The sequence below is a fragment of the Megascapheus bottae genome, chromosome X (genome assembly GCF_031878675.1).
Source record: "Megascapheus bottae isolate mThoBot1 chromosome X, mThoBot2.hap1, whole genome shotgun sequence".
Classification (NCBI taxonomy): Eukaryota; Metazoa; Chordata; class Mammalia; order Rodentia; family Geomyidae; genus Megascapheus; species Megascapheus bottae.
This window is the reverse complement of record NC_143547.1, coordinates 71,896,993-71,924,448: the sequence shown is the minus strand read 5'-3', so window position 1 is coordinate 71,924,448 and position 27,456 is coordinate 71,896,993. Positions and strand designations below refer to the sequence as shown.

The 27,456-nt window shown below is 39.0% G+C and overlaps 1 protein-coding gene across 1 annotated transcript in view; it reads right to left on the bottom strand.

The window, feature by feature from the left end:
* Positions 1–18,927, bottom strand: part of Vsig1 (V-set and immunoglobulin domain containing 1) — a 29,897-nt gene extending 10,970 nt beyond the window's left edge. The window contains exons 1-3 of the mRNA XM_090326487.1: positions 18,724–18,927; positions 11,031–11,194; positions 724–922 (exon numbers count right to left, since the gene is read on the bottom strand). Of these exons, the coding sequence (XP_090182613.1) occupies positions 724–922; positions 11,031–11,194; positions 18,724–18,775 (415 nt within the window). The 5' untranslated portion in view covers positions 18,776–18,927. The remainder of the gene's footprint in view (positions 1–723; positions 923–11,030; positions 11,195–18,723) is intronic.
* Between the last annotated feature and the right edge of the window lie 8,529 nt (positions 18,928–27,456).

The window sequence follows — 27,456 nt, the reverse complement described above, 5'->3', positions numbered from 1 at the left end:
CCCTAAAATCAGCTCAAACTGGGAATCCTCCAAGAACAGAAACCATACCTCCATCACTATAAACTTTATTTCTCCTGGCAATGTAGGCACTCAGCAATTATCAAATAAAGGAGGTATTCCAAACTCATTTTAAGGGCAGTGATGATTTACCCAATGTTACAAAATGAATATACGATCATTTGACCTTCAGCAATGGCTTAACGTGTGCCTCCCTGTCCTAAATAGCACTAGCATTTTGGAGGGAGAGGTTGAACTCAAATTGAGTTTGGGCCATTCCTCTATTCCAATATTAGCATTTTAAAGTATTCTCTTGCCTCCACTTGAAAGAATTAATGATAGGAAAAGGCAATAAATTGATAGTCAACTCCTCCAAGTAAGTTTGGCTATCATTGAAAGTTCCCTCTGAAAGTTATTAGAGATTATTTATTGAGACAGTGGGTTGATTATCTCATTGTATCATTTGGACAGAGCAACCCCTGGTGGTTGGATCATCTACTGTTGTCATTTTGGTGGTACTATTGCTTTGGCAATTATTTCTATAATTTTCATGAGTGATGTACCCTGTAGCTAAATCAGGAACATATATCTATTTAACCCAATAATAAGGGAAGAAAAACAATATTTACTCCCAGAGAGTTCTTTGGTATAATTAATATCCTAGTTCATACAAGTGTTGTAAGTTGTTCTAAGGGGGGGTGATGGCAGATAAAAAAAAGCTCATACCTAATACAGTCACGTTGACGATGCCTTGGTTGATGCCGGCAAAATCTGGTGGATTGTTAACATCACAGATGTAAATTCCACTGTCTGATGGCTGCATATCCGAGATAGTGATAGACGCATTACCTGGAACGGTAGACCCTACAATTCGATCTTTAAATTGCCCCATGGCTGAAGCTTGTCCACCTTCAGAATAATAAATCTAAGACAGAAGAAAATAACAGAAATGAGAAGTGCAGAGTGTCCAGAACAAAAATAAGCTAACTGAAAGTTCCTCCCGTTCATATTACCTTTAATAAGAAACAGTATAGTTCATCCACACAGAACAAGTTTCTGTGGCCACGATTCAACTCAGTATGACATGGGTAGGCCAATCCCTTCATATTTACTCCCCTCACTTTACAGAACAAACTGAAACCCAGAGAAGTTTTAAGAATGCACACAAAATGAATAGTTGAGGGCCAGGAATTTGGCCTAGCTGGAGAGTGCTTGCCCATCATTCACAAAGACTGAGGTTCCATTCCTGTACCGCATACATAGAAAAAGCCAGAAGTGGTGCTGTTGCTCAAGTGGTAGAGCTCTAGTCTTGAGAAAGCCCAAGGACAGTGCTCAGGCCCTGAATTCAAGCCAGGACTGGCAAAAAAAAATGAATAGTTGAGATAGGAGTGTAACTCAGCTCATCTCATTCTTCATCCAGTGTTACTTTCTTAATTGGCCAGTTAAAGATGGAAAACAATCAGCAAACCAAAGGTATTATCTAGAGAAATTCAAATGTCTACAGGAAGGGACAGCTAGAACTGAAAAAAAAACTCCTATACTGTGCTTTGGAGATTAAGACTCTCCCTCTTGAATCTACATGAGGGAACTCTTCGTATAGGACATGGATGTCCAATGGGAAATTCATCATTTTTTAAACTATTTTATAAACTTGTGATTCCAGTCAATCTAACCTACTAAGACTGTCTGGTTTTCCAAAAGCTCAAACACATATACACTTTCAGATCAGCCAGGTTGAATTTCTTCTGTTAGAACTATATGAGCCAGGCGCGGTGGCTCACTCCTATAATCCTAGCTACTCAGGATCTGAGGATCAAGATTCAAAGCCAGCCCCACTAGAGACCGAGAGACTCTTATCTCCAATTAACCACTAGAAAAGTGGTAGTGGCACTGTGGCTCAAGGGATAGGGCAGTAGCCTTGAGTTGAAGAGCTCAGGGACAACGCCCAGGCCTAGAGTTCAAGCCTCAAGATGGACAAAAAAAAATCCCTTTATGCATTCAGAGCAGAAAGTTCTCTGTAAAATCATCCTCTCTTAGTAGTATGATGAGGATGGAACATGACTCAATGAAAAACATAGAAAGTGCTTAATCAATGCTAGCTACATCTTTCTCCTCTTGTCAAATAAGAAAATTTAGATCCTGAGAGACTGAATGACTCATCTGAAGCCATAAATATTCATTTGTTATTATTGTTACAATTTATTACACCTAAGAAAGATCTGGATTGTAATCCCTGCTCCATGAAAGAACTTTAGATCTGAATGGCAACTGTGAGAACTGCATTACAAAGTAGCCTGATCTAGGAGTCAAATGACCTAGGTTTTGGCCCCAACTCAGTCTCTGACTGTGACAGGTGTCCTCTAGTCACCCCTCCATGGAAACCTGCTTTGAGATAAGAAACAAAGATATTTAATCTTTCTAACCTTTATTTTTCGCATGTGAACAAGGAACCAGAGCCACGTTTCCCAAATTATGAAAATGATTTAGGTGATATGTAAAAATCAAACCTACTAATTTTAATGTATTTGAGAGATGTATCTAGAACATCAAATATACGACTACATGAATAATTATTGCTTAGATGAGACTAGAGTAGATATTTTTAGGACAGTAAGAAATGAAGCCATGGCTGTGAGTTTGGCCTAGTGGTAGAGTGGTTGCCTAGCATGCATGAAGACCTGGGTTCCATACCTCTGTACCACATACATAGAAAAAAAACCTGGAAATGGTGCTGAGGCTCAAATGGTAGAGCTCTAGCCTTGAGAAAGTCCAAGGACAGTGAGCTCAAGCCCAGGGCTGGCAAAAAAAAAAAAAGAAAAGAAATGAAGCCAGGATAGGAAACACAAAAATAATAGTTTTGATGATACAAAAAGACAAAAATAATGAAGATGGCACACAAGTGATTGAAGCTTGGGATGTAGGTAATTCCTGTGCACACTTTCAGTTTTATGAAAATTTGCCATTCAACCAGGAACAGGTGGCTCATGCTTGTAATCCTTGCTACTCAAGAGGCTGAGATCTGAGGATCATGGTTCAAAGCCAGCCCTGGCAGGAATGGCTGTGAGACTCTTATCTCCAATAAACTACTCGGAAACAATGGGAAGGGACACTGTGTCTAGAGAACTAACATTGATCACAGAAAGGCTCAGGGACAGAGCCTAGGCCCTGAATTCAAGCCCCAGGAAGAGGAAAAAAAATCTGTCATTCAGTGCTTGTTTTTTTTGTTTGTTTTTTTTATTTTTGTTTTTTTTTTATTTGTTTGGGGTTTTTTTGCCAGTCCTGGGCTTGAACTCAGGACTTGAGCCCTGTCCTTGGGCTTTCTCAAGGCTAAAGCTCTATCACTTGAGTCTCAGCACCACTTCCAGCTTTTTTCTATGTATGTGGTACCGAGGAATCAAACCCAGGTCTTCGTACATGCTAGGCAAGCACTCTACCACTAGGCCAAACTCCCGGCCCCAGTGCTTATTATTTTATTCAACACATAATTATCGCCTGAATCTAATGAGGCTAGCTATTTTCATCAAAATCTATAGTTAATTCACCCCTTCACTTTACAGAAAAGTTAAAGTCTAGAGAAGAAAAAAATTAAATGCATTCTTTGTCCAATGTTACTTGCCTAATTGATCAATTAAAGACAAGACAACCAGAAGACTCCAAAAGACACTAATCTAGATAAATGTAAATGTCTTGTCACTTAAGAAGGAAAGCAATGTATTTTAAAAAGACCCAGAAAGATAAAGTTTGAAGGAAAAAAATCAAAGCAATAAACAAAATTACTTGGTTCTCTCCTTTGGATTTCCTAACATACTTTCTTTCCTACCCTAAATGTAGCCATTTATAATTCATTAATACCTATTGACAACACAGAATTTTGCCTGAATGGTCTGGTTTGACTTGTAAAACAGAAAGCCAGTATTAACTAATGACATTCAAGTTAAACAAAAGAAGTTTCCATTCATCAAATATCTTCTACTTTTATTTAATAGTCAATACTAGGCCTACTCATTTTCTAATGGACAATTTGATGTCCTATGGTCTCTCATTTGGAATATAGCTTGGTGTCCATTAGAAAATCACTCTAAAATAAAAGTATCTATCCACTTCCCAGCAAAACTGTCGACAGATTAGCTCTGTTCTTTTGTTGCTTCTTGTTTGTTTTGTTGGTTCTCAGGCTTGAACTCGGGGCCTTGTCACTGTCCCTGAGCTTCTCTATGCTCAAGGGTAATGCTCTACCATTTAAGCCACAGCACCACTTCTAGCTTTTTCTGAGTAGTTCATTGGAGATTAGAATCTAATGGACTTTCCTGTACCAGTTGGCTTCTAACAGTGATCCTCAGAGCTCAGCCTCTTGAGTAGCTAGGATTACAAGTGTGAACAACTGGTGCCCTGCTCAGGTTAACTCTGTTTTATACTGGTGTTTGGTAACATCACAATGAGGTATATCAGCCATATCAGAGATCCACAATAAATCCCAGAGAATGCAGATGGAAGCACCTTGTTTCTACAAAGATTAAAGGACTATGAATGTGGTTTGGATCAGGACTAGGATATAAAAAGCAAGAAAATCTCTTTATTAGGAGTTAATCAAGGTAAAATTAACAAATATGCAGTGAGACTCTGGCCTTGTAATTTACCCATGATAAGGATTTCACCACATTTTACCCTAGCTTGCTGCTCTTCACTCTAATGTCCCCTCTCATAAGTGACACTAAGAGGGTAAAGAGGGATAACAATGGAAACCCAAAAAAGTAAGGCTTTGTTCTCAGAGTACTCTGTGGGAATGAAAATTCCCAGTGTTACAAGCAGTCAGACACATCAATGAAGAGGATTTCTGATAGGGGAAGTTCATTTTGTTGCACTGTCCTTGTAAAGAAAAAACAGAAATAGTTCCCTGAAATTGTTTATCAAATTACACAGGAAGGACTCCAACTAGGTTCCATTCACACAAAATAATATTATTTTTAAAGATCAAAGCTGAACAATGGCTAAGGTTCAATCTATAATCATAGATAATATATATATACTTTTCAAAAATTGTCAATTTAGAGATCAAAGGAACTGAAGGCCAGGAAAACTTGGGTTGTCCAACAGTCTACACCCCAGGTTGAGGTGAGTGGAATTGCTGCTTTAAGAAAATCCATGCAGGGCCAGGAGTTTGGCCTAGTGGTAAAGTGCTTGCCTGGCATGCATGAAGACCCAGGTTCGATTCCTCAGTACCACATACATAGAAAAAAAGCCGAAAGTGGTGTTGAGGCTCAAGTGGTAGACCTCTAGCCTTGAGAAAGTCCAAGGACAGGGCTCAGACCCTGAGGTCAAGCCAAGGACTGGGAAAAAAATCCATGCAGCGGCGCTCAATGGCTCATGCCTATACTACTAGATACTCAGGAGGCTGAGATCTGAGGATAGCGAGTCAAAGCCACCCCGGGCACTTAAGACAGTGAGACTCTTATCGCCAATTAAGCTGGAAGTGGTGCTGAGGCTCAAGTGGTCGGACAGTAGCCTTGAGCTGAAGATCTCAAGGGCAGCATCCAGGCCCAGAGTTCAAGCCCCACAATCAACAAAAAGAGAAAAAGGAACGAAAAGAAAATCCAAGCAGTATTTAATCTCTTGATGCTGGAAATGTGGTTTCGTGATAAAGTGTTGCATAGCATGAAGCCCTAGGTTTGATTCGTCAGTACCACATACATAGAAAAATCCAGAAATGGCACTGTGGGTCAAGTGGTAGAGTACTACACTGTGCAAAAGAAGCTCAGGACGGTGCCTAGGCCCTGAGTTCAAGCCCCAGAACTGGAAATAAGAAGTACTTAATCTGCCCCCCCCCAACCTTACTTATCCATGTTTACTCACAATAATCTGTCTGCTATTCACTTGGTAATGATAAAAACTGATGAGTAGAGTCACAAAAGCACATTAATTGTAAGACCCTCTTTACAATCATTTTACAGTTCAGGGTTTCTAGGGTTAAGGAGCCTTCTGAAACCAGATGGGTATTAGAAATATGGGAAATGGCTGAGAGGAATTGGTGAGGAGTGATAGCTTCCTAAGTGGTAGTGGGAACTGAGGTGACCTGGAGACAGTCCAAACTGTGGGAATAAATAAAATGCTGGGCTGGCCAACCAAAACACATCCACTGGCCAAATCCTGCCCAGAGGTCTCCAATTTGCAAACTCTGATTGATCCTTGTCTATTGCAAAGAAGGACAATGACACCCCAATAAGGAAATGATTTGCCCAAGGCCAAACAATCAATTGACCTTGGAAAAATGATGAGAGCTGAAGTCCAGGTCTCCTGATTCCCATGGAATATGTTAAGAGAGCATTCTTGGTCCTATCAGAGACAATGAATGTCTATCCTTTGCCTGTCCATCCCTGTTTTAATCTGACAATCCTCCTGCCAATTGCCTGATTCTGAGCAGGTTTACAGCATGCTGCTCCTGACATGTGCCAGCTGCATTGCAGACTCCCAGGCTCTTTTGCAAAGCAGCTTCTCCTACTGTGCCAAGTTCCCAGTCACACAAGGCTGTGCAGCTGGGAGCCAGATTTGTCCTAAAACATTGTTTCCTCAGCTTTATGCCACTGCTTCCAAACTAGAGGCTTGATGCATAAAAAAGAAGGGTTGGAAGAATTTCATTTGCTTTCAATTTGACTGGAAACTGGAGATACGAAATGTTCTTTAGCTTCCAGAACAGCTTTTTGGATCCCTTTAGAAGATGTGGGAGGCATGAAGTCCATAACAAACTATCTATTTTTTCCCCTTCCAGCTTCTTGTTTTCTGGTACTACTTACAGAGGATCTAGCAATGGGGTAAATGGTGGCAAATATCTGAAGCCTATATTCTCTGATCCACTCTATAACAGCTGAATTGCACATGGAACAGCAGAATTCCATAAGAAAAGTTCTGCCCACGTAGCACCCACTGAACAGCCTGCCGTATGCTTGCACTACCCACCATCTCAGTTACTACTTCCCACTACTGGAAGACCCCTGCTTAAGTGCATTTCTTTGGAAGAGCTCAAGATAAATAGACTATCATCTTTCCCTTACATTGAATTAATTTTTTTACCAGATTTAGCAAGTATAGACATTTATGGGGATGGCACACAGAATGATATGCTTTGGGAATAAAGAGAGGGAATAATTACAATTTTTCTCAACAAAGGTCACAATGATATTTATGGTAGGTACTTTGTTGTATGGGACTGTTGTGTGTATCACAGAACATTTAACATCTCTATCCAACATGTACTAAATGCTAGTAGTGGCACCTAGTCTCAGAAATCAAATAAAATCTCTACTTTCAAATCTTTCTGAAGTGATAACACTAGGGAACATGAAGACACTAGACCATGGGGAAGAGGTTGTCCAAATCATTTGTGTGTTGGGGATAGGAGGATGGCTAAGAGATTCGCACTAGACAAGGTCACTGTACATCCTCTTTGTGAGCAAGTGAGTTCTCCATAGTTGTACCAATAACAGACCGGGTAAAAGAAGGTTTATCTGTGTGACCGGAAGAGTACCAGACCATCAGACCATTCAAACTTACCTAGAGCAGGCCTCAAGTACAGTAGAGATTCCTTGCTGAGGGATTAACTGTCTGAAGCTGTTACTATTTCCTGAGAGAGAATTTTATCTGAGAAAAGTGCCATGCTAATGATGATCCTGGCCTCACCCTCAGAAGACTTGTGGGATACTTCTGTGGTCTCCATTCACCAGAGGAATCCTTTGGAGAATACATTCAATAGAAGGTAGCATCTGCCCCAGACTACTAAAAAATACTCAGGCCCAAGGGTCAGTTGCTACTTTAAGACAATAATTTGCAGAGGAAATATGTGGCAAGTAGTGGTCTCTATCATGATCAGAGTGGCAGCAGGGCTCTGGATCATTTACTGGAGGCAAAAGGATTTCCAGACACGGAAATGAGAAAATAAACACAAAATCTTCAAAAATCTTTGGCTGGGTGTATTGCCATACACGAGTAAGTCTAGCACTTGGAAGATGGAGACAAGAAGCCAGCCTGGACTACATAGCAAGTTCCAGGCCAGCCTTTGCTACTATCTCACTAGGTAGAGAAAACCAAACCAAATCAAACCAAAACCAAACCCACCTGTTCCTGTTTTGTCAAGAGTGTATCTGATGTGGATTGTTACCAAACTCAGACTCTTCTACTGCCAGTGTCTTAGAGACTATAAACAGCGAAGGAGTATAGTACCCCAATCAGTGTTCTTACCTGAGAAGTCCAGCTACATCTTCCCCGAGCGTCTCTTGCATGCGCCATTTTAAGACACTGACTGACTGTCTTTTTCTCCATACCCTCAATACTGAGGCACGAGCCATGCTGTGTTTGAGCAGAAATGGGTGGATCTGAGAGCTGAACACTACATGGTATACTGCCACATCAACCCAAGAGTTGAATTGAATCAATGAATGGTCTGCCTGGCAACATCATACTCCTATAAATCACAGGATTGTCTATCAACACAGCAGTCTCTTGAACATTCTCAAAATGTCCCACCAGCAGTCCCTAGATTAACACACAATATGCTCTACATAATTTTGAGGGCATGAAAAGGCTCAAAGAGAGAAAAAGCTTGAAATACAAGGCAAATGCTAGTTGGAAAAATAGTATATCAACTAAGCAGGTCTGCCACCCATTGGCAAAGCAGGCTCTGTTTCAGACATAAGTAGTAGAGAAGAGATCTGGGCTCTCCCTCCAGCCATATAGACCTAGCAGGCAGTGGAACTGGAAGCCAACTTGGGCCAAGCAAGTCCTAAAGAGCTCAATCTCAGCTCTTTAGTTAAACTATGTATGACTTATTGGGATGGGTCCCCTAGTACACATTTCAATACCTCTGGTATACCAGGTGCATGAGTGTGATAAAAAATTTCGCAAGATCATATTTTATGAGTGTTGATGCTCATTATACTAATTTGGACAACCCAAAAGAGTAACTAACTGTATGCAACATTCTGAAGAAAAGTAAATGCCAAGTAAACAAGACATTCATTAAACATGATTTGTAATTCAAGTTTTCCTTTCAAAATTTTTCCAAGACAAGTCCTGAGCTTAAGCCATATTCAGTTCAATCAGTACTACTTCTTCCCCAGAAAATCCTAGGTCTAGTAAAAGCTTATTGTTGATTACAAAATCTCTCCAGCCTGCAGCTCCCTCCTAATCCCTTGCTAACTATACAGTTAAACCAGGAGATGTCCCTGGATACTGATGTCAGAGGAGGTAAATAGAAGATTTTACGATGTATGAGCTCAGGCTGGCCTTGCCTGACCTCCAGAAAGTTGAGTACATCTTGATCTGAATGTCAGGCATAAGGCATTTCTCAGTATATGTGAGAAAGGTCTTTTTAAATTCACCCCCCTACTGGAAGAAATGAGAATGATTTTAGAGCTACAGATAAAGAATGTGTCAAAGACACTAGTCAGAAAATTAGATTTCTTATGAGAATGAGAGATCACATGATTATTGCCATCCACCCTCTAAGTGATCATTTCATGCAAGGCCTTGGGTTAGGACATTTTGAGTAATGGAATCTGGTAGAATTGCTCTTGTAATTTTACTGGTGTTACCAATGCAACTGATGATCTAACAGTGTTTATATGGATAAAATTTACAGGGACTTATATTCTGAATATTTTCACAGGCATTTGTCAATTGATTCCCCATGAGTACTGTCATTCTATTGTATTTTTTTCCCGTCAGTCATGGGATCAGGTGTTGTCCCTGAGCTCTTCAGCTCAAGGCTACCACCCTACCCCTTGAGCCATAGAGCCAGTTCTGGTTTTCTGGTGGTTAATTGGAGATCCTCAGATCTCAGCCTCCTGAGTAGGTAGGATTGCAGGTGTGAGTCACCATTCCCGGCTCATTCCACTGTATTTTAAGGAGGCACAGAGTGATTTAAATATTTGTCAAAGAAAGTCATCAGTGAATAAAACTGTTTAACTTTGACTAAAGGTTAGTATCAATAGACTCTCCCCCAAATGGTGTTTCCCACTAACCAGATGTTTAAAATCTCTTATAAAGAATGGACTCTGAACCTGCGAAGGCCCAGTGAGGGGTGAAATGACACTATACAAGGGTGACTCCTCCAAGCTCATGCTTTCCTTGTCCTTCACCTCTGCTTCCCCAATCCCATTCATCTTGTTCTCCAGATACTGTCTACTAATCAAACCCTTTCTTTCCTTCAAAGTCCAAATCAGTTACATCTGACTCTACCAGCAATGCTGATTGGTCTCTTCTCTAAACTCCATTTGAATTCAGGCATCATTTTGAGAATTGGATGCAAGCTTTAGGCCTTTTACCTCACGGGAAGTGTATAAATAAGCATAGTGTGTATGCTTACACACACACACACACACACACACACACACACACACACGTGAACAGATCAACAAACATGCCTTTGAGAAATTATAGGGCAAATGTGTAGAAAGAATTACCCTCAACGTCAGAACATGGCAACTTGTCTTTGGAATCCTACCCTGTTGATGTTCTCCCATCTTCTAGCAATCTTTTTCCCCAGACCCTTAGCTAACATACTCCACCCTCTCCCCGCTAACTTTACTACCATAGTCTATCTCCAATAGTCTGGGAGATTCCATTCCATTAGGACTCTGTCTGGCACATGAGCCAGTTAACTTAACAGTCAGAGGCCAAATATTGTTAGACCAGATCAATCAGGACTGGCATTTGAACTGGAATCTTCTGGAAATAATAGAGACATACTTGCTATGGAACTTGTTTCAGAATTATTTTTATTTCACCCGTGAAAAGGGATACTTCTCTACTCTGAAATATATAAAATACCTAATGTTGACTTACACAGAAGTGAGACAACAGTTATAAATAAATATGAAGAGAACACAAAGGCTAAGTTAGTAAGCTGATGGTCTTTACTAAACATGTCTTCAAACTCTATAGTTCAGGTTTTGTAACTTTTTACAATCATATTCCTTCACACACTTACCTCAACAGTTTTCAGTTAGAACTACCAGAAAGGAAGAGTTTAGGAACAAAATTCTTACAGAAATTGGCTGCATCTCCTTCTGATGGAAGAAAGACCACTGGATGGAGAGCTTGTCCTGAGAGGTTACAGTGGTGGTATAGATGCAGATGAGAGTGACATCATGTCCAACAGTCACATTCACGTAGCCATCTGGGATGGTCACTTGTACCATACTAGTTTGACCTGAAAAGACAATCATCAGAAAATAATGATACACATTCACATTCAAGGTGATGAGGAGATGATAGAATGAAAAATACAGAAAACCTAAGCAGGCAATAGATGCAGGAAGAGAAATTTTGAACAAGTAACAATGTAGAGGTATAAATCCTAGGTGAAATAATAGCTCTCAATTACAAATTTCTTCTGTGTAAAAACCTTACACATAGGTTCTTAGAGTCTTGTCCAGCAACCCTCAAAGAAAAAAGAAGAAAGAAAAAGATCCATGATGTTGAGAAAACTAATTCTGCTCAGGATCAAAAAGGCTCCTTGAATTTGTGACTTTTGGTTTAAAAACTAAGTCTCATAATAGTTTTCCTAAGCCTTTCAGGACTAAAACCAGAAAGATTTCAGGCAAACAGATCAGTGGTGATCTGATATCTAATACCATGAATGGGATGGTATGTTGAAAGATCAACATTATATTCATAATAAATAATACTCCCACATTAATTTTCATTGGTACTCTCATCCTCTCATGAGTATACAGCAGAAATTTCTAAAATTGACATGACTGAGAAGTAATGCTATTCCTCTAGTAATTAATGCAGTATATCCTTGTATATATTTTTAACTTCTTTTCCATTTTAATTTCCCAGTCAATACAGCAAGAAATAACTCACACAGAGGAAATGTTTGGGAGATCCTTAATAATTTGGAGGGCTGTGCTGGATATTGAACATAAGGCCTTGTATGTGGTATTTAAGCTCCCTATCACTAGGCTCTATTGCCACCCCTCTGTTACTGATTTCTAGTTTGAGCCAATTATGGTCAGGGAACATACATATTTCGATTATTTTTAATTTTCTTGGATTTGTTTTATGGCCAAGTTCATGGTCTCTCTATGTGAACGTTCCATAATAACTTGGGAAGGAAAGTTCATTATGGCGTGTTTATGGGTGACATGTTCTACGATTTAAAAAAAAATGTGACTAAGTCAACAGAGATCCTATTCATTATCGTTTCCAGTTAGTTCACATCCTTGTTGATATTCTGTTTAATAGACTTATCAGTTTCTGAGGTTTTGCAATTCTTTACTGTCCTGTTGGATTGAATTTTTTATACCTAGGGAATGTGTGTGTGTGTGTGTGTGTGTGTGTGGTAACTGTCTCTGGTAGTTTTCTGTGTTTTAAAATCCAGTTTATTCAATATAAAGCTACTCTAGGTTTTAGAAAAATGTTCATATTCCTATATTCAGTCTACCTGCATCTTTAAATTTAATGTGAATTTCTTTTGATCAATATATAATTGTAGTTATAGCCAATGTGACTGCATTTAATAAGTAAATCTTGGTAGATTAATTCCTAAGTATACCATTTTATTGTTTGTTTTCCATTTGTTTCTTTTGGTTCTTGCTTTCCTATTAGTCACTTGAACACTTTTTTATGACAAAAATATTCATCAATGTGCTAACACGTATATTCTTTATGTAGTTTCCATAGTGGTTGTTCTGAGCACTACAATATAAATAAATGAGTCATAACAGTTAACCAGTACCACTATTTCCCCACTTTGAGAAAAGTATATAAATCTCTCTTTCATTTAAGTTCACTTACCTTCTCCTCTTCTAAATTTTCTTCTTCTGAGTATAAGAATGCTATTGAGTTTTTCTGGTTTTGTTTTTGCTTTTGCTGATCCTGGGACTTGAACTCTGGGCCTCGCCATTATCTCTAAGCTTTGTTTTGCTCAAGACTAGTGCTCTACCACTTGAGACACAACTCCACTTCCAGTTTTGTTGCTTAATTGGAGATGAGTCTCAGGTCTCTCATTTCAAACCATGACCACCAAATGTAAGCCTCCTGTATAGCTAAGATTACAGTTGTGAGCCACTAGTGCCCAGCTAGAATGATGTAGTTTTCTGTTTCAATCCTCACACAATTTGTAAAACTCATGAGTGAAAGCATTGTCTATTGCATACAGTCATCTTTCTGTTCTTTACGTTTTCCTTCTGTCTTCCTTGTGCTATATGAATTTTTATTCTACCATTTACTTTATCTATCATCAATCTATTTGTCATCTCTATATATGTCAATCTAGTATGGGGGATTGAACTGGCTTGTGCTTGCTCTATTGACAAGACACTATTTGAGCCATGTCTCAGTTTTCAAGATAGGATCTCACCTTATGCCCGAGACCACCTGGGCTACAATCCTCCTACTTGCGATTCTCCTTATTTCTGGGGACAATAGGTATGTGTCACTATGCCTAGCCATTATGCTTCCCATGTAGCTGGGATAACAAGTGTGTACTATAGCCTATTCATGGGCTGTGATGGAGTATCATGGCTACTTTTTGACCAGGCTGGTCTGAGGCTGTGATCCCCTAATACCTGCTTCCAAAGTAACTAGGATTACAGGATTAAGTGATCTTACCTAATCACTTCCTTTACATTTTATATCCTTTAAGGCCTTTAAGTGTATTTCAGTAAGCTATAAATCTTTTGGGTTTCTGTTGACTAGGAATCTAATTATTGCTTCCTTAATTCTCAAAGAATAGTTTCAGCAGATATAAATTCCATTTTCTGCCGGGCACCAGTGGCTCACACCTGTAATCAAGCCACACAACTGACCCCCAAAAAGTGAGAAATGTGTTGATGAATTCAGTAGTAGAACAAAAATGACAGAAAATAGATTTCTTTTTTCTTTTCTTTCTTTTTTTTTTGATCAGTCATAGGGCTTGGGATTTATCCCTGAGCTCTTCAGCTCAAGGATAGCGCTCTACCACTTGAGTCACAGCGTCACTTCCAGTTTTCTGGTGTTAATTTGAGATAAGAGTCTCACGGACGTTTATGCCTGTGCTGGCTTTGAACCCTGATCCTCAGATCTCAGCCTCTTGAGGCATGAGCCACAGGCGCCCAGCAATTTCTCACTTTTTTTCATTTCTATATTTCTATTTGTTTCTTGGAAGCAAATAATTCTGTTTTCCTCCCAAAGTAATCCCAAGGACAAAGAAGGAAATTGGTAGTAAACATATATTAGAGTATTCAGTGCTAGAGATGTATTCAGTGGTTGAATGCTTACTTAACATGTAAAAACAAAATGAAGTGAAACAAAAACAAAAACACCTTATGGCCACTCACTGCAAAAGGACATACAAGGCAAGTCACAAGTAAAGCAAGAGTCTGGCAACAAATATCTATCAACCTATCTTGTGCCTGAACATTATTAAACATTGAAGAAATAATACAATGATGAAGTCAGACACAATCTCTGCCTGCCATATCAATGTAGCCAGAAGCCAATTATAGCACAGACCAGAATGGAGGAAATGATAATAACTTGAGAATGATATCTGGTTCAAACATTTCCATTATATTTAAAAAAAACATTTTATTTTAAAATAAAAGACATATAGATGTATTAACTAATGAGATCTGCAAAACTGTACTATCATACGAGATTTCAAATTGGAACTTCAAAATTTAAAGTGAGACAATATATATTTTAGCTATTACATTATTGCCCAGATTCCTAATACTCAAATCTACATATAATTCATTCTTTGTGTGTGCATGTGGATTAGTCCTAGGCACTGACCCTGAGCTTTTTTTTCAAGGCTAATTCTCTAACACTTAAGAAACAGCTCCACTTCCAGCTGTTTTGGTGGTTTATTGCCAATAAGAGTCTCATGGAGATTTCTATACAGACTGCCTTTGAATTGTCATCCTCATATTTCAGCCTCTTGAGTAGCTTACAGTTGTGAGCCATTGTTGGCCAGCTTATAATTGATTCTTGCATTATAATTTATTTGTTTACTGAAGTAGCAGTTAATATTGAACTCAGGGCCTTGTGCCTGCATGGAAAAATATGGTTTCCAACTATATTAATTTCAAATTCACAGTATATATAAAAACAACATTAACATTTCCAAAAGGTAATAACAACCTATTAAAACTGCCTAAAATAATACACGTGCATTTTTTGCAAAATGATTTTTATTGGAATTAAGTTTTCTTGAATTGGAATTTAAACTGTGACCTCTGAGCATTCATTGAAAATATTTTCATTAAAATGCAATATTCCAGCGGTGGGGGTGAGGAGGGAGGGAAATGGGGACCATGACATGAGAAAGGGTATCAATGTTTGTGAAGTAGTGCACCTTCTATCTGGTGAATATAATGTAACTTCTATTAATTATAATAAAAATATATGAAAAATGCAATATTCCACTGGACACTGGAGGCTCGTGCCAAGAATCCTAGCTACTGAAGAGACTGAGAACTAAGGATCATGGTTCTAAGTCAACACAGGTAGAAAAAGTCTATTGGACTCCTGTTTCCAGTTAATCACCAGAAGTAGAGCTGTGGCTCAAAGTAGTAGAACACTAGCCTTAGATGAAATGAGCTCAAGAAGAGAACCCCAATTCCTGAGTTCAACAACTGACACACATACATACATACATACATACATACATACATACATACATACATACATACATAAATTATTTTCTTGGTTTAATTTTAAACATATATGCAATACTCATTTCTTGACATCTGGACTTTGATAAGATAATTCATTTTTTCCAAGACACATTTGCTATGTATCCACCATGTGCCAGGCAGCATGTATGACACCATGTGACTTTCTCTTTAAAACAAATACAGGTGAGAATCCAAGTGTACACTGACGGAAACACTGTCAGATTTTCCACAGCATTACTTGGATCAACTGGGGGCTCTTGAGTCACTGAGGTGATTTGATAGCTGGGAATGGTAGATATAGCTTACCCAAATCTTCCTTTCTCTGACTTCTCTGCATATGAAGATGCAGCAACTGGAAATATATTATAGTCTATTTCCATTCCATCTGTTGGCTGACTAACACATTTTGCTTTGGGCCAGTTTAGTAATATACACTTAGATATACAACATATTTTACACATAGTGGAACACAGTAGTTTCACAAAATATACAGATGTATTTATTGGGCACTCTGATTGTTCTTGTTCTACAAGTCATACGTACAAACCCAACAGCTTATTAAGTTATTTTTACAGAAAGATTGCATACAACTTACAGTCTCCATTTTTAATGTAATATAGTTGCAGAGGAAAACGGATAAGAAATTCACCCAAATTTGAGTAGTAGTAGGATTTCAGGAATTTTTTACTTTATTTATACATTTTCTTATTTTCAACTATTCTAAAATGATCATTTATTATGTGTGCCTAATCAGAAAAAATTCATATGCTAATTACATTTAAATTATCCCAGCTAGTTGCTAGTCACTTATATCTATAATCTTTGCAGGCTGAGATCTGAGGATCATGATTCATAGCCAGCATTTGTACAAAAGTCCATGTGGCTCTTATCTTCAATTAACCACCAAAAAATCAGAAGTGGAGTTGTAACTCAAGTGGTAGAATGCAATCTTGAGAAAAAAAAAAACCCAGAGATAGTACCTAGACCCTGAGTTAAAGCCCCAGGACTGGCACCTATATATTTTTAAAAAATCACAGTTTCCCATATTTCAAAACCTGTGTCTAATATAGGCCAGTTTAAGGCTCATTCAAGGAAATAATTGTGAGCTATAGAGGTAGTCCCGGAAAGCTGGTGATAAAGCCCGGGCTTCACCCAATTGGCTAATAACTGGAGAAAGAGACAAAGACTTTCACTATTCAAAATTACATTTAAATGTATATTATGTGGGTTAAGAAAAAAATGTGTGTCTATGGCTTATGTCATGAGATGATTGCAATATTGCCTTCTGGTGACTTGACTTCTCCTGATATGTGTGTTTAAAAATTAGAAATGAATATTCAAATATTTGTTACCAACTGCAATATCATTTTGAAAATTAACAACTTTTCTAATTGTAAAAAGGCATAAGCTCTGTGTTTGTATATACCCTGAAGTGCAAAAAATTAATATATAACAGTCCTTTTGAGAATGGAAAATTTGTAACAAAAAATAAAAATCATCTAGGAGCCTATTATCCAGAAGTAACCACCATTAGTACATTAACTTTTTTTTTTTTTGCCAGTCCTGGGCTTGAGCTCAGGGCTCGAGCACTGTCCTTGGACTTTCTCAAGGCTAGAGCTCTACCACTTGAGCCTCAGCACCACTTCCGGCTTTTTTCTATATGTGGTACCGAGGAATCGAACCCGGGTCTTCGTGCATGCTAGGCAAGCACTTTAACCACTAGGCCAAACTCCCGGCCCCTACATTAACTTTTATTAATTTATTCTAGCTGTTTCTGTATCTTGCTTTTTCACAAAACATTTTATCCTAAGAATATTCTTATTTCACTAAATATGCTGGAATCACTTAGGAATGTCTATAATTACTAATAACTTAAAATACCCTCTTTTGTGTGTGTGTGTGTGTGTGTGTGTGTGTGTGTGTGTGTGTGTGTGTGTGTGTGTATGTTTGTACCAGTCCTTGGACTCGAATTCACGGCCTGAGCGCCAGTGCTCTACCACTGAGCCATAGATTCACTTTCAGCTTTTCTTTTTTTTTGGTGTTTACCTAAAGGTAAGAGTCTCATTGAATTTCCTGCCTGGGATTAGCTTTGAACCTCCGATCCTCAGATCTCAAACTCTTGAGAAGCTAGGATTACACACATGAGCCACCATTTCCCAGAATTAAAATAGCCTCCTTTTTATGCAAGGCTAACACTCTACCATTTGAGTCTCTACTTCCAGCTTCCTGACTGAAAACATACCACAGGCCTCTGATCCCAGCAAGGAGCTAGGGTTACAAGTATGAGCCATGGGCAGCTGGCTTAAAATATCTCGACTAACAGCATTATTATATGTTTCAGAGACATAGCCTTATCGTAAAGACACATCTGGTATTTTTTAAATAGTTTTTTAAATTGTCGGAATAATGTATAGAGAGGGGTTAGTTACATTTGCCATATAGTAGGTGCATTACTTCTTACACATTGATACCCCTTCTCATGTTTTTGTCCCCTTTCCCTCCCCCAACCCCCTACTAATCATCTTGTACATCTGGTATTTTTAAAGGCCAAAAATTTTTCGGTATTAATCATCTTTCCTGAATTTAATGTTGGAATTTTGAATTTAAAAAAGTGACTTTCTTCTCTTCACATTCCCTAAAACCACCCATATTATACCCTGTGATAAATCACTCACAAAATATGAAATAATTTTAGTTTGGAAAAGCACAACTCTTAAGAAATACAATATACTAAAGCACTTAATATATTTCTGTTCTCACATTTATGCCCCGGCAAGTTCGAACCCAGACTCTACCTGCTATAACAACAGAACACAATCATCACAAGGAGCTTAGAAGAAACATTGAAGTAAAACAGAAATTTCCATTTCTGAGAAAATGTATTTGTTCCCCTTTGAAAAAACACAATTTCAATACAGTCTGGCCTCTCAAATGTCAATATGACACAATTTGCTAAGCAAAACTTATGTAAATGACTCAATATTCTACAATCCCTTTTAAGTCTAGGGGAGAAAAAATGATTCTTTCAGTCTAAAAAAAAACTCCATTTCCAGTTTAGAGATTCTTTTCTTACCTATAAGGCAGTTTAGGATGAGGAAGAACTTCCAAAATGCGAACGCCATCATGTAGAGTTCTTAGTGGAGAGCAACAGGTGCCTGTGGCTTGCCTCAACTGAGCCGAGTCTCCAACTGGCTTCTTCAATCGCACCGAGGTTTGCCAGGCTTATCTGCTGGGCATCACGGAGCAAATATGCCTCCTCAGGCTTACTTATTGGGTACAGAGTTTTCCCAGAGCTGCTTTGTGTTTCTTTGCAACAGTTTTCAAGGGGTGTGTCGCTGATATATTTGCTACTGTGTTAATAATAAACCCACATATTTAAATTCTTCAAGCTCTTTGGACACAGATTCTCTGAGTCTCATTGTTTCAAATCAATCTTTTTAAAAATTGTGCAAGGAGGGCCGGGAGTTTGGCCTAGTGGTAGAGTGCTTGCCTAGCATGCATGAAGACCCTGGTTAGATTCCTTGGTACCACATACATAGAAAAAAGCTGGAAGTGGTGCTGAGGTTCAAGTGGTAGAGCTCTAGCCTTGAGAAAGTCCAAGGACAGTGCTCAGGCCCTGAGCTCAAGCCCAGGACTGGCCAAAAAAAATTGTACACGGAGGAGGAAGACACAGTTTGAATAGAGCCTATTCAATCCTTTCACAAATTAGGTTAGTAAATTGGTGCTATGAGGTTTCCTGGAAAAATTGGGTTCTCAGAAAGGGCATAGGGGATTGAAGCAAAAAATAAATTCATTCATTTCTACACAAACAAAATCAGAACATGTCACTTTTTGATTTGAAGACCTGACAATGGTCACTATTTTACACAAAAATTGATGAGAATGAACTGCATACTCCTGTCTCCCAGACCTTACCATGATTTTACAAAAGCAGAATAGTAAATAAATGCTTCAAAACTTCCATTAGATGATTCTAAATTTTTTTCGGATGGAGCCTACTTAGTTGATGGATAGGGTTTCCTTAGAAGTGCAGGTTTATTAGGAGGTTGTAGATGATTGCATAGGTGGGGAGTTTTCTAGAGGTCCTCTCATGATCCAGTTAACCGGAGCAACGTAAGGGCCACTGACTCTTCCCATACAAACTCTAGATTCTGTTGTTTCATCTCAACATACTCTCAGAGTAGTCCCTTCTTTAATCTTCCTCCATTGTGATACTCAGCACTTCACCCCTGGCTTATAGCAGCTTCCTAAATGGTCTACCAGATTTCTTCCTCCTTCATCCTGTTTATCAGTCACAGACCAACATTCCCACAGATCAATGTTGTAATTAAGCATTTTTCAATAATATCCTGGTGGCTGCACTTGCTCATGCCTGCAATCCTAGCTGCTCAGGAGGCTGAGATCTGAGGATTAAGGTTCAAAGCCAGCCCGAGCACAAAAGGACCTGTGACTTGTATCTACAATTAACCTCTAGAAAAGGGGAAGTGGGGCTTGGCTCAAGGGTAGGGTGGTAGCCTTGAGCTGAAGATGTCAGAGATAACGCCCAGGCACAGGGGTAGGGCAGTAGCCTTGAGCTGAAGAACTTAGGGACAGCGTCCACACTCAGAGTTCAAGCCCCATGACCCACAAAAAAAAATAATATCCTTTATAGACTCTTCCAGCAAGTCCAAAGTCCTACATCAGCATTCTAAGCCTTCCATGATCTGGTCTGCTCCACATTTGAACTTTAGCCACATTTAGTTATCCACCTAAAAAATGTTGCCGAGATTTATTGCTCAGTATTTAGTCTCAAGAAATCATACATTTTCAAGTGATGTGCTTTATGAACTTTAATTCACAGGAAATTTATCTTTCCTATAAATTAAGAACCCATCTTAACTAAAAGAAGCTAATTTCCCCTTGCTTCTTCTTTATCACAATGTCTTAAACAAATCCTAACAGTGTAGAACATTTAAGCAAAATACCTAAATTGCCTTTATGCAAAACCTATCTGGGGCAGGAGGAATTCTGTTTTAACAAACTCTAAGAGGTCATCTGTATTTTAATGTTGATTGACTATTTCTTTAATGAAGTAGGTCATTAACTAGAACATGAAACATTACCCTTTATATTTTTATAAGGCTTTATACTTTTTAAACTATTTTTCCATTTTACCTTCATTACTGTCTAATAAAATAAATAGGGCAGGTATAATCTACATTTTATCTGTAAGAAAACTGAAGCTAAGAAATGTGTTTTTTCCAAGGCCACAAAGCACACAGCGAAAACATGACAGCAGCACTGTGAGATTGGACTGAAACAAATATGCTACTGCCTCCAAGATTCTCCCTTGGGAATTTTAAGAAATGCATGACATCTGATTTCTTCTTTTTCAAACCTAAAAAAGTACAAAATTAATACAATTGTAAGGCAAAAAGATTTCATAGAACAAAGAAGTATTCACCGGGGGTAAACTGTCCAACTTCAGTCATGAGCACATAAATGCAATTCCACATGCAGGCATAAGCAACAGAATGTCAGCATTTTCCTGGGCCCCTTTTCTATGCCCTCACACACACACATTTGTACACAATGATTCTGATACATAAAGATAATCATACTATACATATTTCATTATAGTTTGACTTCCTGTTAAAAAAGCATTTCTGTTATTGTCATGCCCAATATTTGCAATACTCCCCAATTTTAAAACTGCATAGTATTTCATAGCATGACAATACTGTGACTTATTTAACCATTCTCCTTTGGTGAGTTATTAATTTGTTTCCAGTTTTTCACTATTCTATACACTGTTCTCTCTAGAGCTCAGCTCATTTGTGTGATCCATTTTCTAGTTGGACCCTTAGAAATAGAATTGATGGCTCAAAGGACATGAATATTTAAACTTTTGGTAGGTTGAAAATTGCCCATCAGAAATTATGAATCTACAGCTTCATTAAGAGTATATGAGAATGCTCTTTCTACACAGCCTTGCTAACAATGCAAGTTTCGATACTTGGAGTGGGAGCACGGTTCAACTGACATAGCATTTGTCTGGAAAGCACAAGGCCCTTTGTTTAACACTAAGTACTACAAAAATGATGTCTCACAGAATGAGCACTGAGACATTTAGTGTACTCAGCATAACGCCAAGGTACATTCAAAAAGGAAAATTGCAGTACATCTACAATACTAGCCACTTGAGCCATGCTACTTCTTGTTCTACTTAGGTTGGGGTAATAGTTATAATTAGTGAGATAGTGGAACTTAGCTTTAACATCTGGGAGAAGTCTGGCTCATATGAGGGCAGATATAGCCAGGAAGACCTCAGATTGTTCTTAGCCTCCTAAGTAACTAGGATTACAGGTATAATTTCTCCAACCTGTTATCCAATTGGGATTTGTGTCTATAATTCTTTTCCCTCATGCATCACTGTTCTTTTTTAATTTTATGCCTCTCCTTATAAAAAGTTTATTTCAGGGGCCGGCAGTTTGGCCCTGTGGTAGAATGCTTGCCTAGTATGCACAAAGACCCGGGTTTGATTCCTCAGCACCACATACATAGAAAAGGCTAGAAGTGGTGCTGTGGTTCAAGTGGTAGAGCTCTAGCCTTGAGAAAGCCCAAGGACAGCAGACAGCCCTGAGTTCAAGCCCCAGAACTGGAAATAAAAAGGTTGTTTCATTCTGTCCGTTTTTTCTTTGTAGCTTCTGAGTTTTGTGACTTCTTGAATTCAAGACTACAGGATTTTTCCAGGCTATTATTGAATAATGTATAACATTAGCTATCCTTCTAATGCTTCTATAAAATTGACTGTAGCCATTTCAGTTATACCAATCCTATCCTTCCAGTTGCTCAGAACACAAGCATTGAGTCCTCTTTTCTCTTATACCATATCCAATGCATTAACAATTTTTCTCTATGTACATATCACCTGATACATGGAAAGATAACTCTGCTATATATCACCTCTAAAACAACAGTAAAAATATTTTTAAACAAGCTGTCCATATTCTGACAACTTTCTCCATCTTCACAGCCCCTATCCCAGTCTGAGCTTCCATCACTAATTGCCCAGAGCACTGTAATAGATTTGTAACTGGTCTATTGCCTCTGTTGTATTCTCTCTGTCTATTCCTCATATCTGCCACAAGGATCCTTTTAATATGTAAATCACATCAGGGCTCACTTTTACCTAGATTTTCCACAATTTCACAATATCTCTGATAGTAAAAAAAAATGAGGCTTTTATAATAGGTCCATGTGTTAAATGTTTTGTTTGACATCTTCTACATTGTATAAAGAGGACCAGCATAAGTCCCTAAGTTTACTAAAGTCAGTTCTAGAATCCTTTCTATTTCTCCAAGAGTCATGAAGACTTTTTGCCCAATCTTGGCACACAGGATGACTAAGGTGAACCATCAGTACCTTCCTCATTTCTAAACAACAAAAATAGAATCATTGAATTTGATCATCTAGCATGTGAATTAGAATTATTGCCAAAGAAAAAGAATCTCAGTTGAAAGGTAATAATTTACTACTATCTAGGACATGAAAAAAATTAGAATGCATTTCACCATATCTCAAAAAACACACAAAAATGAATTTCAAGTGGATTAAATGCAGATGCACAAATTCATCCATTGAACATGTTTAATGCAGCATTGTTGTTTTCATATAAAAATGTGAATTTATTGGGGAAGTAGATGGTGAACTGACTGGCTGGGGACATAGTGTAGACTCGGGAGCTGACACTGTGACCCCGAGCGTCTCTCACACTGGGTTTTTAAGGGCAAAACCCATGCTGTCGAACCTGGCCACACAGGTGGCCAATGGGATAGTCACGTACACAGAAGGACCATTGCCAGCTCTGGCCACACACAGGTAGCCAATAGGGTCACAGCCCAGTGTTTGAATTTACCTATCACCTTAGTTGGAGTTGGCGCGCCAATTGGGCAGGTCTCCACACAAAGCAGGCCCACCCCCACCCAAGCGGATATCCCTCCTCATGGGGGGTGGGGAGAAGGTCAAGGTTGCCCCTCCCTAGAAGGGCAAAGGTGGCTGGGCTGTACCAGATATCCCTCCACATTGGGGGGGGTGGGGAGGTCAAGGTAGCTGGGCTGTACCATTGTCGACCTTCCACAATGGGGCAGGGAACTCTTAGGCATTCTGAATGATGCCAGTCCCTGCTCCCCTTAAAACTCCCCGCTTTTCTTTTAGTCTAGTCAAATCCTTGACTAGTTTACCTTAGTACAAACGGGGTTATACCAGGTGTGTAGGATCATCAGTTTTATAACTCTGATCCTTTTTTTTACTAAAGACATCATTTCAGTAATTACACATGGGCCAATCAACAGAAACATTCTCCTCCCAGGGCGACACTCAAACCTCTAGGAACAATAAATACATCTAGTTCACTTCTGTTCTGGAGGACGACTTTAGCTAGGGACCTCAGTGAGTTCTCTGGGAGTCTGAAAGTCCAGGATCCTCACACGCTGGCTTCACCTAGGAGTGATGAACCCAGTAGCTCTTTCCTGCTACCTTCACAGTGGTCAGAGTGCTGGGAATCACAGCGCAGGTTCACTTGAGTGCCAGGGTACTGGAAACCAGACGATGAACATGTCCCCAGATCAGCTTGTAAGGCCTGTAAGGACTGGATTGAATCATGGTTAACAATGCCAGCTGAGATAACACATGACTTGGGAGGGGGGCAACAATTGTTATCAGAGTCGGGCACACAGCATTCTTTGGTTTGGAGGGGCATATAGCGTGCCCTCCCAGTTTTGCACCCAAGAAAAAGTTCTCACAACTAGGAAGCATGCTTAACAATCCCTCAGGTGGGCACCAAGATTAGTTCCACATAAGTGTACCAATCCTGACTCAGCTTGCATCATGGCTAACTCAATTACATACCTACCAATTCTACTTGTAATCTCCATTTTTAAGATAATGCTCATACCATCTACTACGTACAGGAAATCTCTAGGATTTGTCTTTCTCCCTTTTTGTAGAACAAACATAAGACAATTCTTTTCAGATCCTCCCTTATCCATAAACTATTCTTCTGTTTCCTCAATTCCTTTCCAAAGGTTTTCTTTACTAAACTTTTTTTTCTCTTCTTTACCTGACTATCGCCCTCTTTCACATTTAGCACCTCTCACGTCTAGGCTGTTCAGTACTGGATGGAAAATTCCCTTCACCCATCCAGTCACCATAATGGCTGCAAAAATCTAGGGGACTTTAAACTTAGCACAGATAGAATGTCCCACCAACCAAGGGTTTAGTTCCAGTCAGGAAGCAGTTGTAGAGTTGTGGAGCCAGGCTGGACAGGATGTATAGCAGTAGCCTTGTCTCTCGCAGTAATGCAGCATTATTTACCATAGCTAAGATATGGAACCAACCCAAATGCCCCTCAGTAGATGAATGGATCAAGAAAAGTGTGGTATTTATACACAATGGAATTCTATGCTGCTGCTATCAGAAAGGATGATATCGCCACGTTCATAAGGAAATGGAAAGACTTGGAAAAAAATCATATGAACTGAAGTAAGCCAGACCCAAAGAAACATAGGCTCCATGGTTTCCCTCATTTGTAATATCTAGTATATGTTTAGGAATTTCCTTGCAGATAATCACAAGTAGCTCAATGCTATATACAGATAAACATATAAGATGATGTTAAAGGAAATGAATTCCAGGATATGGAAACAAGTAGTTTTTCTTTGTGGTTGTTGCTTTTAATGTACTATGTGATGTTATTTCTTTTTTCTTTCCTTTTGTTTCTCCTATAAGGTTTATCTCCTATCTGTATCTGATTTTAGTAGCTGGCGTATTGTATATATGTTTATTTGAATTGGGGAAGGAAAGGGGAACAACAAAATGATGAAACAAAGGACAAAGAATGAACCAATGCAACAGCAGTACTCACAAGACATATGTTGGAAATGAACTTTGCAAACTGAAGGGGGTAAGAGAGGGAAAGTGGGAGAAAAATGTGGGAGGGGGTAACAATGTTCAACAAGAAATATATTCTCTACCTTATGCATGTAACTGTAACCCCTCTGTATATCACCCTGACAATAAAATTAAATTTACCAAAAGGAAGTAGTTCTTGCTGGATACTGGTGGCTCATGCCTATAATTTTACCTCCTGGGGAGACTGAGACCCCAAGGACCATGGTTCAAAACCTATCTAGGCAAAAAAGTCTGTTAGTCTCCATCTCTGATTACCAAGCAAAGTGATGGACCGGAGGTGTTGTTCAAGTGGTACAGTGCCGGCTGTAAGCAAGTAGGCTGAAACAAGAGCATCAGACACTTAGTTCAAGCCCCAGTGCCAACCTGCACAAAAAAGCGGGGGGGAAAGAGAAATGGAATGTAATCATAAAGAGATTATTTTGTTTGTGTGGCTTTGGATCTGGCTCAGAATAAAATCTGGGGTTCCAAAACAGACCAATATCATTATCATGGCACCAACATGAGACAGAAACAGAGCCAGAGTCAGAAAGTATGAGAGAAGCAGACAACCTGGAGTTAGATGCTTTCCATATATGCTTTTTGATCATCAAAATTGTCTGTGGAAAAGCTAGAGTTTATTGGACATCTTTGTGTACATTTTGTAGTTCAGTATGAACTACAAATCTTGAATTACACATGAATGAGCACCATCTAATCAGTATTCGGTGTCTAAATATTTTGTTTCTGTTGAGATGATGCCAAAGAGGATTTAAAATGCCTTAAGAGGATCATGACACCAATCCCGTCAGCAACATCTTTTGATCAACCCCACCAACTCTTCAAACTCTCATATAGATCATTGTTTCCAAACCTATGCTCCTTACCTGGCACTGTTGCTCATGCCTCCATTGTAAGATACCATGGGGACAATATTTTCCCTTCGGTCCAACTCTATTGAAAACAATTCTGAAACCTCTCATCAGTCCATCCTCTCCTTACCATCGCCTATGATCCTCTCTAGCTCAGTGTCCAATATTTCTCATTTAGATGGTTATTGCATCTTCCTAGCCCATCTACTAACTTCTAAGTACTTCCTCTCTCTCAAATCTGTCCCTTTGTAAGCCTAACAGACAATTTCTCCTAAAGTCCAATAATATCATTTTTTGTTTAAAAATCTTCCACAATCCCATCACCTTTGGCATTAGATATAAGTATTTTATCTGGCATCCAGTTGATAGACTGCCTTTTCTGTTCTGTTTTCTATTATTTGCAACAACAAAGAATGAGCCAGTCTTACAAGTGATTTCCAAACAAAACTGAATTGTTCTGCTATCTTAATATAGGTCTCAAATTTCTGCATCCCCCTCCCATGCTTCTGCAGCAATCAGCTATTTTCTTGTAGAACAGTTACAAACCAAGCCTAATTGTCAACAAATGTACACATCTTATTTGGCTCTCATAAATGCTAAGACCTCTATGGAGTGTCTATGGAGCCTTAGACGATATGATCTCATCTTTGTAGACTCAGTTATGGTATTTCACATGGTTCTTAAAGTATATCTTAACCAGGAACCATACCTATAATCCTAGCTACTTGGGAGGTTTAGTTGTGGTGGGAAGTCAGTCTCAAAAGGGAAGCCTGTGAGACTCTTATCTCCAATTAAATACAAAAAAAGAAAAACAGAAATGGAACTGTGGCCTCTGTGGTAGAGCACTAGACTGAGCCCAAAAGCTTAGAGAGAGAGCCCAGACACTGAGTTCAAGCCCCAGAACTAGCACAAAAAAAGTATGCCTTGGGCCGGAAGTTTGGTCTAGTGGTAGAGTGCTTGCCTAGCATGCACGAAGACCCGGGTTTGATTCCTCAGCGCCACGTACA